This window comes from Battus philenor, unplaced genomic scaffold, assembly GCF_028537555.1.
Source record: "Battus philenor isolate CCGP_79_NKW_IND1 unplaced genomic scaffold, ilBatPhil1.0.hap1 SCAF_27, whole genome shotgun sequence".
Taxonomy (NCBI): domain Eukaryota; kingdom Metazoa; phylum Arthropoda; class Insecta; order Lepidoptera; family Papilionidae; genus Battus; species Battus philenor.
The window spans coordinates 724,109-739,374 of NW_027181690.1; the positions used below are offsets into that span (position 1 = coordinate 724,109).

General features: G+C 34.0%; 1 protein-coding gene across 3 annotated transcripts; it reads left to right on the forward strand.

Moving 5' to 3' along the window:
* Positions 1 to 1,084: 1,084 nt before the first annotated feature.
* LOC137925348 (KH domain-containing, RNA-binding, signal transduction-associated protein 2-like) lies at positions 1,085 to 12,185 on the forward strand. 3 transcript variants are annotated; one of them, XM_068768772.1, is made up of 8 exons: positions 1,085 to 1,410; positions 1,531 to 1,655; positions 3,320 to 3,429; positions 5,180 to 5,385; positions 6,150 to 6,305; positions 8,419 to 8,570; positions 10,123 to 10,314; positions 11,951 to 12,185. In XM_068768772.1, the coding sequence occupies exons 1-7, from the start codon at positions 1,200 to 1,202 to the stop codon at positions 10,309 to 10,311; spliced, it is 1,149 nt and encodes a 382-aa protein (XP_068624873.1). In that variant the 5' UTR covers positions 1,085 to 1,199; the 3' UTR covers positions 10,312 to 10,314; positions 11,951 to 12,185. The 3 variants fall into 3 exon arrangements, with proteins under 3 accessions (XP_068624873.1, XP_068624872.1, XP_068624874.1); XM_068768771.1 differs by having other exon boundaries at positions 10,123 to 10,307; XM_068768773.1 differs by having other exon boundaries at positions 8,419 to 8,489; positions 10,123 to 10,307.
* Positions 12,186 to 15,266: the final 3,081 nt, after the last annotated feature.

Here is a 15,266-nt window from a genome sequence, read left to right on the forward strand (position 1 = left end):
AAAACAAAAAAAATATATATTTGTTTTGTCTTCATATAATAGGCCTAAAATGGGCTGTTAAGAATGTTAGTATATAAGAACAATTAACTGTCTCATTCCAGCTCCGAGAATAATAAAATCATAAATTTGTCAAATATAATGAAATGATTAAAAAAAGTCTTGTGTATATGTAAGACAATTTTTTGTAAAGGTATTTTTCTCATATGTAAAAATAATATTTAAGAGTCCTTAAGGTTATATTTATTTGCCGGTGTTTTTAAAATGCTATTTATATCACATTAAAACAGTAATTTCCCTTTGTTTTTCTTTTATTAATATGATCAACCTTTTATTGTTTTTAATGAAAGCACACTGACTTATGTAATATATCATTTCAATAGGTCTTGAATCAGCAAATATACAGCAAAAGGTTTGTATTATCTACATGGCAATGATTTCTTTTATATATAAGATTTGTAAGCTATATGTGGCTGTACCTATTTTGCGATTAATACACAAAATGTTTATAACAGAGTAAATATAATTTAGATAACTATTTAACTTTACAATGCAGCGTAGAAAATCATTGGAAGAGAAACTGAATTTTGTAAATATTATTAAAAAAAATAATGTATCTTTGGTAAAAATCATATTTCTTAAAGATAAGCTAAAGAATATACACAACCGAACCCAAATAATTTCTTAAAAATATCTTAGCAAAAGTAAATTTTTGTTTTGGTCATTTATTATTTATTTAATTTTTTTATGGCAAGTTTTCGAACCTTTGGTGGTCTGTTGTTATTTTATCTAATTTATTATTTAGTGAATCTATATGAAATATCAATTGATATTAATAAAATATTTTACTATATCATAAGGCCATAATTCGCGATTGAGCATGTGCTGGATGTAGGCCGCTTCATACCAGTCAGAAAACTATTGAATAGGCGTTATGTTTTGCAGTAGACGTGCTATGGCTGAAATGTGATGGTGATTAAGATGCACAATAGATATTGTTTTCTAATAAGATATTGGTTTAACAAATATATCGAATATTTCCAAAAGTATAGATCTGTTATGTATTCCTTTTGTTTTTTATCATCTGTGGTATGACATCTGCAGTAGCCTCAGTTCGTACGTGATTATAACTGTGTCAAATTAGTTATATGGCGTGTGTATAAAACTAATTTATTTATTTAGGAAATTGAATTCTTAAAAACATGACGGAAAAATATGATAAAAATGGTTACAACAGTGGTGATTTTAAGCGTAATTCTACCCAAGATATGCAGCAAGAAAATCAACGAGAACAAGATGGCGAGGAGGGGCCTATTAATGAGAAAGCCGGTGAATATATGAGAGAGTTGTTGAGTGAAAAAATTAAATTGAATAGTGGAAAGTTTCCATTATCGACGAGACTCCTTGATCAAGGTAAATTATTATAAATTAATCGATATCTATATGAATGATGTTAAATGTAACCTAAATCCGAAAATAGAATAACAATATTGACCAAAAAAATCGGTTGTTATTATATTATATATATTGCAGAAGTCGCAAAAGTACAATCAAATGGACGAGTACCGGCAAACGATTCCAAATATGTAGATGTCTACAGAGATAGAGCTGTTAAAGTTATTGTCAAAGTGTTGGTTCCCGTGAAGGAACATCCAAAGGTATATTATTATTGTTACTACATAAAAAGCTAACATAAAACGATTTGGACTACTATCTATCAGCAAAATTCTAATGGGTTAAATTTCACAAATACCTTAAGGTAAAAAAAAAAAATTACTAAATGTATATTTTAAATTTATGAATGAATTGTAAATAAACTGAATTGATAGAAAATATAAATAAAATCCATGTTGATATGCCTCTTTGAACTTGTCCTATTAGAAATCTGCGGAGAAGGTCTGTGTAGATATTTATATTGCAATTACACAATAATTATATTGTATATATGTATATATACCTACAATTTATAAGCATTTAGGATACTATAGTTCTGCATGTCAATATGTTAAATTATTAAAAGGATTGGTCTATGAGTATGTCCTCTTAGGAACCCTTGAATTGGAATGCAGATGATGACACCATGGAGCTTGCATAGATCCTCAAATATTCTCACAATAACAAGTCTTGTACTGCCTACATCCAGTGATTTCCATAAACCATGACTATCAATCCTCCTCGTGAGAGGTCTAACAAAGCCTGGTCTTCTGGATCATTATTGCCACTAAACTTTTGGCCCCAACAGCCCTTGTGCCAGCCAATGTGGTCCATCTCACTGTTCCTTCAGACAAGCAATTGTTCAAGCTATTTTGATGACCTAGTTTCTTCAGTAGATCTCCTCATTTCTAATTTGAATTTGCAGTGAAATTGTGAGCATAGCTCTCTCCATTGCTTTGGGTTTGAATTCAATCTCTATTCCATTGGGAGACCATGTATATGTATGTATGGCAAATTATATTCACGAAATTTTTAGAAATTGTGCAATTGGTTGTGCCTCAGGTATTAATAAAAAAATGTTTTATAATAATACCTGAACCAAATATTATATAATTTTATTCAAAAATAAATTTCACTATTTCTAGTACTTATTTAAAGTATGATTTTGTGTGAAACAGTTGTGAACCTATCAGTATGCTTTGTTAAATTCTTGGCAGACCATGGACTTCACCAATAATTTAAATGCATTGACTGTTGACATAAATAATTACACAAAGTAGGATACAGTGTACCAATAGGTGACATCTAAACACAGCATGTAGAAAACATGGGCTATTATGTGATATCCAATGGGATGCAAAACAAGAAAAGTCATAAGTGGTCCTTAAAGTGTTGAAATAAAATATGGTTAAGTAGATTCTTTATACATCTGACTGACCACATTACAATGTCTACAGAAATAACCATATCCTGGTGGTTCAAGCAATTACTGTCTTTTTGCATCATTATTTATGTACAACAAGACATAATTACTTTTTATTAAGAAGGTGTTTACAAAATATGTACATATGAGGTTCAATCATATTATGTTAACATTTTCATTATTTGCCGAAAGATGTTGAATGCAAAGGCAAAGGGGGAGATTGCCAAAATGGCTGGTGTTATGCTGCCTACATCCAATGACATCTGACAACTTAACTATGTCATTAGGGCCCTGTGAGTCACTCGAGAACTTTTCAGCCCTAACGGCTGCTAGTTGAATGGGAAATATGCCCTGACCACTACCACTAGGAGTAATTCTTTCAGCTAAGTTATTGACTTTGGTTCCTCTGCAGATCCACCCATTATTATTTTATTAGACCATTATTATTGTGTACAAAAATTTCAGTTTAACTTTGTGGGAAAACTGTTGGGTCCAAAAGGCAATACAATGAAGCAACTACAAGAAGAGACCATGTGTAAAATGGCTGTGCTAGGCAGAGGTTCAGTTCGTGATAGGTAAGTAAAATGTTAATTGTGATATTTAGAATTACCTTACAATGGAGAAAATTTGCGATGTAAACTTAATAATGTCTATAGAAAAATACTTTGTAAGTTTGTAAACTCTGTTGGAAGGTGAGAAGCTAATAACTTGCAGTGTATGTAGGGACATAAATAAATAAATCTAAATAATATAGCCTTTGTTTCTGAACTTTACAATTTTATTCTGACTAATTTATTTACATTAAAGTATCTCTTATTTTGGTGTGTCTTAAAGTAAAGGCATCCTTCAACATACCCTATTGTTTCTAGACAGCTGCTACCCTGAGCCACATGGGGCCTAATATCGTTCTTATTTCGTTCTCCCATCTTCTCACTTTATGACCCCAATTTCTACTTCTCAAATTTTCTTTGGAGCGTATGACCTGTCAACCTTCATTGTTGTTGATCAACTCATGTCAGGATGTCGGGTAGCTTTGTTTTTCCCATGTCTCTATTTCTGAAATTCTCTTTACAGTTTTATTCTTAGGATACTCCTTTCCATGACTCTCTGATATCTTGCTATTTCCTTTCTGTGTTGTTTTGTCAGAGCATAAGTTTTGTTGCCACATGTATTGTAGGATACATTTTTCAAAGTATTTTTCTTTTTCTTGATGTTAATTTTTTTGGTTTTTTATTGTTTCCTTTCATGCCTAAAATTTTCACCATTCAGTACTCTACAGTAGGAATTATTATTATATAGTAAACATGTAGTAATTTAAAAGTTGATAATGTTTTTTTCTGATTATATAATTATAACATTGTTAATAATTTCTGAAACCATTGATCTTTAGATATGGCGTACCATATATTGATATAAATGTGCTCTACATTCACCCCTTTAAAGCCTTTATAACTAATTCCGATCAGTCTTTATAATTTATAATATATACCAAAAACAAGCCAATTTCTTAACAGAGATAACTTGGTATAATAAAGCATCTACCCACCTTTATATAAGGTGCGCTTGAGTGGTGACCATTGACCAGTGGTGCCGGCGTGTGTATGGTCACCCATAGGTGGATAGACAACATAGTGAAGATCACAAGAAGGTGCGGATGTGGGTAACACAAGTCTGGTCATGGTGGTGGTGTTTGGAAGAGGCATATGCCTTGCAGTGGGTCACCCTCCATTTCAGTCGATTGACTGAAATGGAGGGTGTATCTTATATATTCGATTAATAGATGTTTTAAGTATTATTTTGTTTAAGTAAGAAAATGACCAATATTAAGCCACTTCCACACATGCAGTGGTAGTCGTGCAATAAAATGCACCGCCCGCCAGCCCGCTGATAACCACCACCGCCACCGCTAAATTACTCAACACGTGTTTCACCCCTCCACGGGGCATCTTCAAGAGTTATGTTACACCGATTAGTGCCAAACACAGAGTCTGTGTCTGTGTGATTCGCGTTGTTTGCCGCATACGCATTTATCAGTGATACTGCATTTGCGGAAGTGGCTAAATATTGGTCCTTTTCTTACTTAGGATGGACTTCCGCGAGGTAACGCCTGATTCCATTAAATATTATTCTGTTTAGTTTGGTAAAGTTTGTCCAGAATTTAACTCTAACAAAATGTTTGGTTTTTATGGAGATGCACTCCGCACTCTGCCTTTTCATTAGGTTCCATTAGAACAGCAGTTAGAGTGGTCTAGTAAAAAGGATGTTGTGTAACAAGGTGTAAATAAATTTCAGTAAATTTGAAGGTGAATAAATATTTATTCATAGGCAAAAAGAAGAGGAATTAAGAAACTCTTTGGATCCCAAATATGCACATCTATCAGATGAGCTACACGTGGAGATATCGGCATTGGCACCGCCTGCAGAAGCTCATGCCAGAATAGCTTATGCTCTGGCCGAAGTTAAGAAATACCTTATACCCGATCCAAATGACATGATCAGACAGTCACAGCTGCGAGAGATGAGCGAAAGAGGTAAAAATATAATTAATTTATATAATTTTAGCCGCTCAGAAGCCAATGCTGTAAAGTCTATTTTTTATATTTCCTGATTTTTGATGAATTTGATGAAATAAATAATAATCTTAGTTATTAAAGGATTTACTCATTGGTTACTTTTTTAGCCCTTTCTAATAGCATCTGAATATATTGTATAATAATTTCTGAAGCCATTGTGAATAAGTCCATCTTTTATAAATATTTTTTTACATAAATTTCTTATCTTTTTCAACTGCCAATAGGTGTAAGTCCTGAAACATTTAAGATGCTGCCCACCTCACCAATACCTCGCTTTACGTCGTTTCGTTTTGCGTTTTTTAGAAGTTGGGTTGTTTCGGGTTCAAATCTTTAATTTTTGAAAGGTAGCAACAGTTTTGTTTCTAATTGCGTCATGCCTTCAAAACTCGGAGACTCCCTTTCTAACTAAAAAATGCAATTTTAAAATTTATTTTCACTTTATTTTGCTAAGCAGTTTCAATTAGTGTGTAGTGTTTTTTTAAAAGGAGAATAATAAACTTAGATAAATTTTTACGTGTTACAAAAAAGGTAAATAATTTTACAATTTCTTCATTGCTAGAGTTATATTATTATTGTTTTATAAATGTGTATTTTGTTCGATTTTTTTAAAAAAAACCAGTGTTTAACTTTACATGGTTTGCTATAGAAAATCTTATTTCACTTTTCGTCGTTTCAATTAAAAGTGAGGTATTGGTGTATTTAACACTGTTCATTTGTTATAGAAGGAGGACCAGGTCCAGGACCAGGACCGGGGCCAGGACGTCGTGCGCTCCTCGACGGTCCTGAAGGAAGACCCAAGAACATAATGTACAGTGCGTGTACAGTGACAAAACGCTCTTTCTCATATAGAGACCCAATACACAGCACTGAACCGGAAGGTGAGTCTTAGTGTTACTGATTTATTATTCTTCACAACTTGAGGATTCCCACTGCTGGACATTGACTTCCCACGTTTCCAATAAGGCCTGGTTAGACATGGCGAATAACAAGGAGATCTGTCCAACTACACTGGGTTTACCGTTCAAAATGGACTGGCCTTTAGGGCTATACCAGTAACATTATATTGTACCGTGACCACAAAAAATCCATCAGAGTTTAAGCCTGTTCTCAGATCAGGGCATGTTTGAATCCGCAGCTTGCTAGATATTGTGAAGGGAAAAAAAGAACGAATGAAAGATATTGTGAAGAATGGAATGAAAGGATTGGAAGAAAATATAAAATTGTGATGAAATTATTTAAGCAATTGAAAGACCCTGACCCTCACTAGATGGAGGTGAACTAGAGGTCCATAATAACGGGGACCATTATAAAGCTCATAATCCTTGTAGCTTTAAGTTGTAGGGTACCGTTATGGAGGGGGGGAGGGGCTCAATTTGCTTCTAGTTTCTGTAAATTAGGTTCTTGTGGATTTTTTATCATAAGATCATGTGTATGTGGTGTATATCAGGTAATACATATGTCTATAGTGTATGCAAAGTGTATAAGTAATGAATTAAAGAATGTTTTCTTTTTTGTCATACGCTGGCAATACCCATCCATTTTATAAAGGCGATGAAGATTCTCAAATTTTAACAAATAATGTATTTGCGTGGTATTTGCATATGTTATTTATAAATGAGTGGTACTGTATCATGTATTCTTATATACAGTGTGATTGCTTTAAAGGGTAAAATGCAAAAAATCAGTGAAAGTATAGCTCATCATCCTGTATAAATAACTACTGATAGTACAAAGTCAGCAGGGGACAATAGACAATAATCAATTTTAATATATATTCATTACATTATTTAGTATTTCTTTAATCATTGACTTTTGAATATAGTGTTCCATATATTGACAGCAAATCCAACTATACATTCATACCTTTGTAGACTTTACTTCCATACCCAAACATCTCCTATATGTCCTTTGTACTTCATTCAAACTTACAAGTGTGTGGTAAAAATTAAAAGCCTATCACTTTACAAGCCTTCTACATAAATCTATACTTGTCGTTTCAGCTCGTAGATGCCCACTGCAAGGCTTAGGCTTCCCCTATAGATATGAGGAGATATACCACACTCCATGGCTAGCGATCGCAGCATAGCATGCAGAGGATGCTGCTGCCCATATAATCTAGGAACTTGTTTGTGAGCAGTGGCAATACTATGTGATAAATTGTATCTAGGAACCGAACCCACCACCTAAGATCTCAAGGCTCAGTCCTCTACCAATGGGCTATCACCATATCTACACTTGAATGATAGTAGATGAAATTATATATCATAGTTAGCACCAGTAACATTGTTTTTAAATACACATACATACATATATATACACATATAGATAGTAAAATACATGAACATATTAAAAATAACAATCTTATGCAATTAAAGCATTTGCATCAACATGTTTTGTTTATAGTTAAAGGTCATTGTGTTTATTTATGAAAGAATAAATATATGGGGACAATGACTTAGATATTATCTGTGGTTTTTGACATTTGGATATGTTTCAATGCACTATGTGTTGTCTTTGTCACGTGACTGCAAAGTACTATTAATAAATGCCTGCATCTTGTGTTTATCTAAACTACCCTTAATTGAGATAGAAATCCCAGCCTCCAACGATTCTGTGCTATATGACCTGTCCAATCTCACTTCAGCTTGCTAATCTCCCAGGATATGTGGGTTAACCCTGATTAGATCCTGGGTAGATAAATTATATATTTTCATCATCATATCAGCCAAAACCCACTTCAAGGAATTAGACAGATATCGAGATGTGGTGTTGGTAGGTGTGGTGCTGACGCATCCAGTAACTTCCTATCACCTTAAATATGTCTTCGGTCTATTTAGTGAGTCCGCCCACTGGCAATTATGACCTTGGTTCTTCAGATTTCACTTCTGATTAGTTTCGCAACGAATTTCCATTGTGTTACCTAAGTGACAAGCAGATAGCGGAATTTAATTTCAAAAAGGTTTTATTACAATATTTATGTACGTGTTTCAGTGCAAGGTGTTCGGCCTCCCAGGATGCCGGTGGCGCCTAATCAGATGCGCGGCCCGCCAGCCAAGACCAAGGTATTAAGCATACTTGATAGAGCACGTTCAGCAATGGAGACCTCGTATACTTACGAAGATCCTTACTCCAACCCTGAACCGGTAAGACTTTGTTAAACTTGCAATTTAAAAAGAAAATTAGATGGTCGTTGTTCATATATGACAATGACACATACACAAGTACAATTGTTTAAGTGTGGCAGCCCAAATCCGATCTTTCATGGAGGCGCTTGGGCTTCGTCATTCTATAAAGTCCGCCGAAGCGATATCAGAGCAGGATGGCATTTCAATCCAGTGAAACAGTAGTATATAGTGGTCCAAACTAGAACAGCCCTTGAGCTTCGTTAGAAGGCGCCATCTACGTGGGATATAAATATCATTTTGGGAGCTGTGGGTGTAATATATATGAAACAACTGTTCTTTTCAGCAGATAGATGACGACTGCAAGGCATATGGCTCTGCGAAATATCGCCACGATGACTATGTCGTCGGTCCATCTAATGGTGGGCCTTTCTACATATGTCTACCAGCTTGTAGTTGCCACTTGAGACACGTCCACTGTCACTTCAGATGATTAACAATAATAAATATAAAAACAAATTGAAAATATTTTAGTTGGTACAATTGATGTGTGATGTTTGAGTCATGATTCAGTGATAAGACAATAATCTAGTGGATTAAACTGATTTTTAATTATGACTGCAGAACGTCATTGGTATGTAGAAAATAGAAAATATTTAGTCCTGAGGTTCCCAGATTAGTTCCTTAGAACCTGAAGCTCGAAGTCAAAACCAAAGAAATAGATCTAACTATGGTAATTTGTGTTGCAGCATAGTTCCAACCATAAATAGCTTACAAGCACACACATCAAGTCTTATTATGTCACCAAATATCTAATTGAACATGGAATATGCTAGTTTTTATTAGTGATATTCCCTGACCTTTTTAAAATATTCAATTCAACATTTTAATTCTTCGTTGTCGATTATATCATGCCAACATAGATCCCTGTCGAACCCCTCGTGGATTTGGGGGTCCACCTGCACCACTTTGGGAAACATTTAACTATAAATGCCGTAATAATTATTAATAAATGTAGGTCATGCAACTGACCGGCGAATCAACTCATACTGAACCATTTAAGCTTGGTTGGGGGAGGTGACCCGTGAGCCGTATTAGGTTCTTCGGTAACATTTCCCACAGGCCATATTGCAATGATCGAACAAGACACACGTATAAGTGAGCAGTGTGGCTCTTACTAAACTGGATGGTGTGTTTTTCAAATTTCAAAGCCTTTTATGTTTAAAGCCTTTTCATATATCCCTAAAAATAGACGGTTAAAGTTTTAAGTACAAATGACCGCATTTTATATGATTTAAATTGGAAACAATAATTATTAAAAATATTGTTTTGTTCATTTTGGATTGGTGAACCAAACGGGACGCTTGGCTCACCGGTGGGTCGTAAAGCATACAACACTAAGAGACTAAATATACTGCTTTCTTAACAGAATAACACTATGGAAACACGCGTCTCAAAACGTTCGTTGAACGGTGTCCACGCGACACTAACGCCCTCTTCTATAATCAATTGAAAAAGTACCTTCACAACCGTTTAATTTTAATATTTGCTAATATGTTTGATATTTCCACAGGTGCGCGGTCCGGCACGAGGGGCTCCGCCCCACGAGGACTTTTACTACGACCGCGGGCAGGAGCGGTACTACGAGGACGACGGCTACTATAAGGAAGAACGCGAGTACAAGCCCGTGCGCGACGTGGGCACGCGACGCGGCCAGCGGCACTACCCTCGCTCCGCGCCCTATGCCCGCCCGCCCAAGTAGATCGTATGTCACGCAGTGTAGGCGCGCTAGGCCCACGCACACCAACACGGATATATACTAGTACAGGAACACGATTACAAGTAAAAATGCGTACATTAATACATACCTTGACACTAATACAAATACGCATATAAATATTCGCTTTAACATGATCAAAAATACGTAGATTACCTAACACCAATACCTAATACGCACATAAATATATACCATAACACATACAAATATAAATACACACTAACACGAACACAAATACTCACATGTATACGAATATAAATACGCACACGAAGAGGCACAAGAATACGCATCCGAACACAAATATGCAGATGAATAATCCATCTAACACAGCACAAATACGTCTCCAAATAGAAACTTTTGAACGAATACAAACATAAATAAACAGACAAATGCACACGAACACAAATACTCGCACGAAGAGGTACAAGAATACGCATCCGAACACATATATGCAGATGAATACTGCATCTAACACAACACAAATACTCACACGGAGAGGCACAAGAACACGCAGCCGAACACAAATACGCAGATGAATACTGCATCTAACACAACACAAATACGTCTCCAAATATAAACTTTTAAACGAACACAAATATAAATAAACAGGCAAAAGCACACGAACACTAATACTCGCACGAAGAGGTACAAGAATACGCATCCGAACACATATACGCAGATGAATACTCCATCTAACACAACGCAAATACATATATAAATACACACTCTTAAACAAATACAAATATAAATAAACAGGCAAAAGCACACGATTACAAATATTCGCACGAAGAGGCACAAGAACACGCAGATGAATACTCCATCTAACACAACGCAAATACATATATAAATACACACTCTTAAACAAATACAAATATAAATAAACAGGCAAAAGCACACGATTACAAATATTCGCACGAAGAGGCACAAGAACACGCAGATGAATACTCCATCTAACACAACGCAAATACATATATAAATACACACTCTTAAACAAATACAAATATAAATAAACAGGCAAAAGCACACGATTACAAATATTCGCACGAAGAGGCACAAGAACACGCAGATGAATACTCCATCTAAAACAACACATGACATAAATACACACTTAAACCAATACAAACAGAAATCTACAAGTACAAGCACACGAACATAAATACACACTAACACGAATAAGTATTCGTCATTTAGCTTCTACAACTATATTCAATCACTGTATAAAGTGATAATTATGAAATAAGTTACATCAGTTTAATTTTCTATTGATAGGCCAATAACTCCTGGCAATACAAAGTCTGCAACAACAGATAGTAAACAAGATTTAATTATTATATACATTGGCTCCTTTAAAGCGTTTGTCTGTAACTAATCACCCTGTATATTGTTTAAAGACCTAAACATACATTGAAGTGATTTTTCATTGAAACACCATCACATAAGTTGCAATATGTCGTGGCGCGTCTACGCATTTTATTTTTATTTTCGCTTTTTAAAACACTTCTTTTTTCGTTAAAACTCCTTTATTATATTTTGGTTGCATTTATTTTATTTCGTAAAAAAGCTCGCTTTACATATTTATTTTCATTTTCGTGTCATTGTGAAAGTAAATATGTTTGATTCGCAGGGCCACAGGTAAGAAACACACTGAGAGGGGTGAGTAAACAAAAAACAGGACCTAAAATCCCGGCGACAAATCAAGACAAATAAAAACCGAAGATTAAAAAAAGAAAAAAAAATCATCCAGCACAGATAAAATATTTCAGCACATAAAATACTCCAGCACAGATAAAATACTCACCCAATGTCGCGCGTAATCTACGAAAAAAAAATTCTAAAAAATTAAATATCGAAATAAAAGTTTGTGTTGTCTTAAAAAATAGTTTAAAAAGAAAAAAACTTAAATTGTTGTGAAAATTGCTTCCATACTGTCCTTAGGCCCAAGATGGGCGCCATTTTATTTATTAACAAATGAAGAAGTGTAGTTGATAAGTTTATTTATTTCACCTAAAAGCAATACATTTTGACTTTAAATAAACTAAACTTTACTAAATAATTCTTTTCTAAAAGCACTTTAACGAATTTATCAACCACAGAACACTAGAAAAAAAAATACGCAAATTACTTAATGTATTGCCACATAGAAACGTGTTTAAATTAAGTAGAAGTTGTGTGACCTGTAATAAAATGTATCAAAACAAAACAAACCTGATTTTTAATTCGAATTTTCGGAATGGCTGGCCATATAAGAGCTGCGAAATAAAATCTGATCAATTTTTTTTGTATGTCAAAACGATGTAATATAATATATGACAAATTACGTACTATTACAATAGATTTAAATAAAGAATAGATTAAAAATGCCTATTATTAAATCCATAGTAATAGCCATGAATAATGTATATAAATAATAGCAGAAAGATAAAAAATAATTATTTTCAAATATATTAAAAAATATGTATAAAATTGTTAAAAAAGGTCAATCGTAAATTAATAATTAAACAAAAAAAAATAACATTAAAAATTGCTAGAGTAAGAGAAGGAGACTATTGAAAATGAATATAAAATAATTTTACCCGAACATTTCTTTTAAAATTACCATTATGATTCCGAATTCTTCGTTTTCAGAATTAAAACTAAACTTTGAACAATTAATTATTAAAAACTATGAGCGGAAAATTTTATTAAAATATTTTTACTAATTTAAATATTTCACAACACTGACTTTAATAAAAAAACGTATAAAAAATATTTAGGCTGAAATCCTTGATTTCCTTTGCCTTTTAGTTACATATAAAGAAATGATAACATAAAAATATTTGTTTTAAATCGATCGTCGTTCGATAATTATTTAAAATAATTTTGAAATATAATACAATATGAAATATGAAAATAATATAGTTTTGAGTAAATAATTAAAAAACTAAATATAGAAGGTATATAAAAAAAAATGAAATGATTCGGGGATTTACCTCTACAAGGTAAGTGATATGACTAGTGAAGGCGATTTGTACAACTTAGAATAAGTTTTAAAAAACTAGGATGTTTGATAAAAGGTTTTACAAGCTTTTGGTGAAAATGCACACCTGTATAAATAGATTACTTTGAAATATGTTGAAAACATTGACCTTTCGCATTCCAATACACAAAAGAACAATGGAACATATTTAGGAGTGTTCAATATACAGTATGATTAGAAATCATGTAAAAAGTTCAAATCTTTTTGTTGACAAATGTGTAACATGGATCATTTGTTCCACGTGGTTTTACAAGTATAAACAATCATTCTGTATGTCTGCGTGAATACGAAATTAAATAGTTCCCAAATAAAAAGAAGTACATATATGAAATAAAATTTTTATAATTATTAATGTAGATATAGGTTAATATATAATACCTCTTGACTTTATGATGAATGCCAGGGTTGAAGAAGGAAGGGACGGGACTTCAAACTGATTCATTAGTTTTTCATTTCATTCTTTCGTTCTATTTCTTTCTTTTTCTGACATTCGTCTCATACAGTACATCAGTGATTACGTATCGATTTTTTTATGACCCATACTATTGGGGACCTTTCTTACCCCTCTATCTTGTTTTGGGATAGGATTTTTATTCCTCATTTATTATTTTTCTTTTCACATCTTTTTTATTTTCATGTTCTGTCATTCCTCCCAAGATCTATCTGGCCTCTTCTTTCATTCTACAATTTTCTTTCATTCTTTTCCATAGTAATTTCCGTTCATTAATCGCCTCATTTCCTTCGCCTCGTTCCTCAAATATCACAGGATTAAATATATCAAGTTTTTTTTTTAATATTATTAGATATCAATCTGGGAAACATGTGTTTCGACAGTTGATACGATTATTTTAGACATTTCTCATTGTTGACATACGAAATGGACCTTTTCAGACGAGTTATGACCTTAAAACTGGCCTTTGCGAAATCGAGATCAGCTCGTGTAATACAGGAGCCGCCTACCCCTGATCATTCTAGAAAGAAGCTTTTTTGGATTTTCTATCGCCACTTCTATTTGCAACTAAGACGAGATTTGGCCTCTAGGCTCCAGCTTTACGGATACTTAATCCTGTGAAACTAACAAATACCAGTCCAAGCCACAACAGAGGTTTTAAGCCAAGCGCTTGCACCTTGCTTTCTCGAACTACCGAATATCAAATGCTATTTGAGGTGTGTAATTAATAATGAATGCTAATTATTATTACTAAGTACATTTTAGAAGCTAAATAACGTCATTGTCAGCGGCGCATAACAGGGGAATCCCACGCCAGAGCGCTCTGTATCTACGTCTGCCGAGAGATGGCGCTCTGCAATACTTCTCGTCTCGATTGGCTGATTGTTTTTATTGTTTGAATATTGTTTTCATAGTTCATCAGCGAGGGTATTCCTAGACAGGATCAGTATTCTACCTTAGATTGTCAAGTGTTCCTCCCAGCCCTCCAAGCCGTACCCTCACATACACTACACATAAGCTAGTGTAAGTTCCTTATTTCGTGCAATCGACATTGCGCAAACTAAAATGCGATTACGTATTTTAAATTTTGAATTACTAACAGACCGTTTTGTTCCATCGGTTCCGATGAGGCTGTAAAAGCCAGGGCTAACAGCATTAACTTGATCCGAGATAATAGACAGTATTTACACTTATACTTTGGGCTTTGTTTTGTCAATAAATACTAGACCTTCTATCATTAAGGATCCCATAATATAATAATTCCTATTTCGGTTTTAGAACGTTTATTGTTGGTCATGGGTATGTGAAAGCTTTTCCGATAAGACCGGTTGGAAGCGCCATCTAGCGTCGTGACGAAATTAAAAATGACGCCATTTTGTTTGTGGATGTCGTACGCTACGCTTGTCGTTTCGTTGTCTCAACACCAGAATTAAAAGCGCCCAGCGGGCTGGCTACCGCCATTACTAATTCATA

What these genes read in the sequence shown, in the direction of transcription:
- LOC137925348 (XM_068768771.1), top strand. Translation starts at nt 1,200, where the DNA reads ATGACGGAAAAATATGATAAAAATGGTTACAACAGTGGTGATTTTAAG. An exon ending in CCGTGAAGGAACATCCAAAG is followed by an intron (nt 1,656 to 3,319) that starts GTATATTATTAT and finishes CAAAAATTTCAG; the next exon opens with TTTAACTTTGTGGGAAAACT. An exon ending in ACACAGCACTGAACCGGAAG is followed by an intron (nt 6,306 to 8,418) that starts GTGAGTCTTAGT and finishes TACGTGTTTCAG; the next exon opens with TGCAAGGTGTTCGGCCTCCC.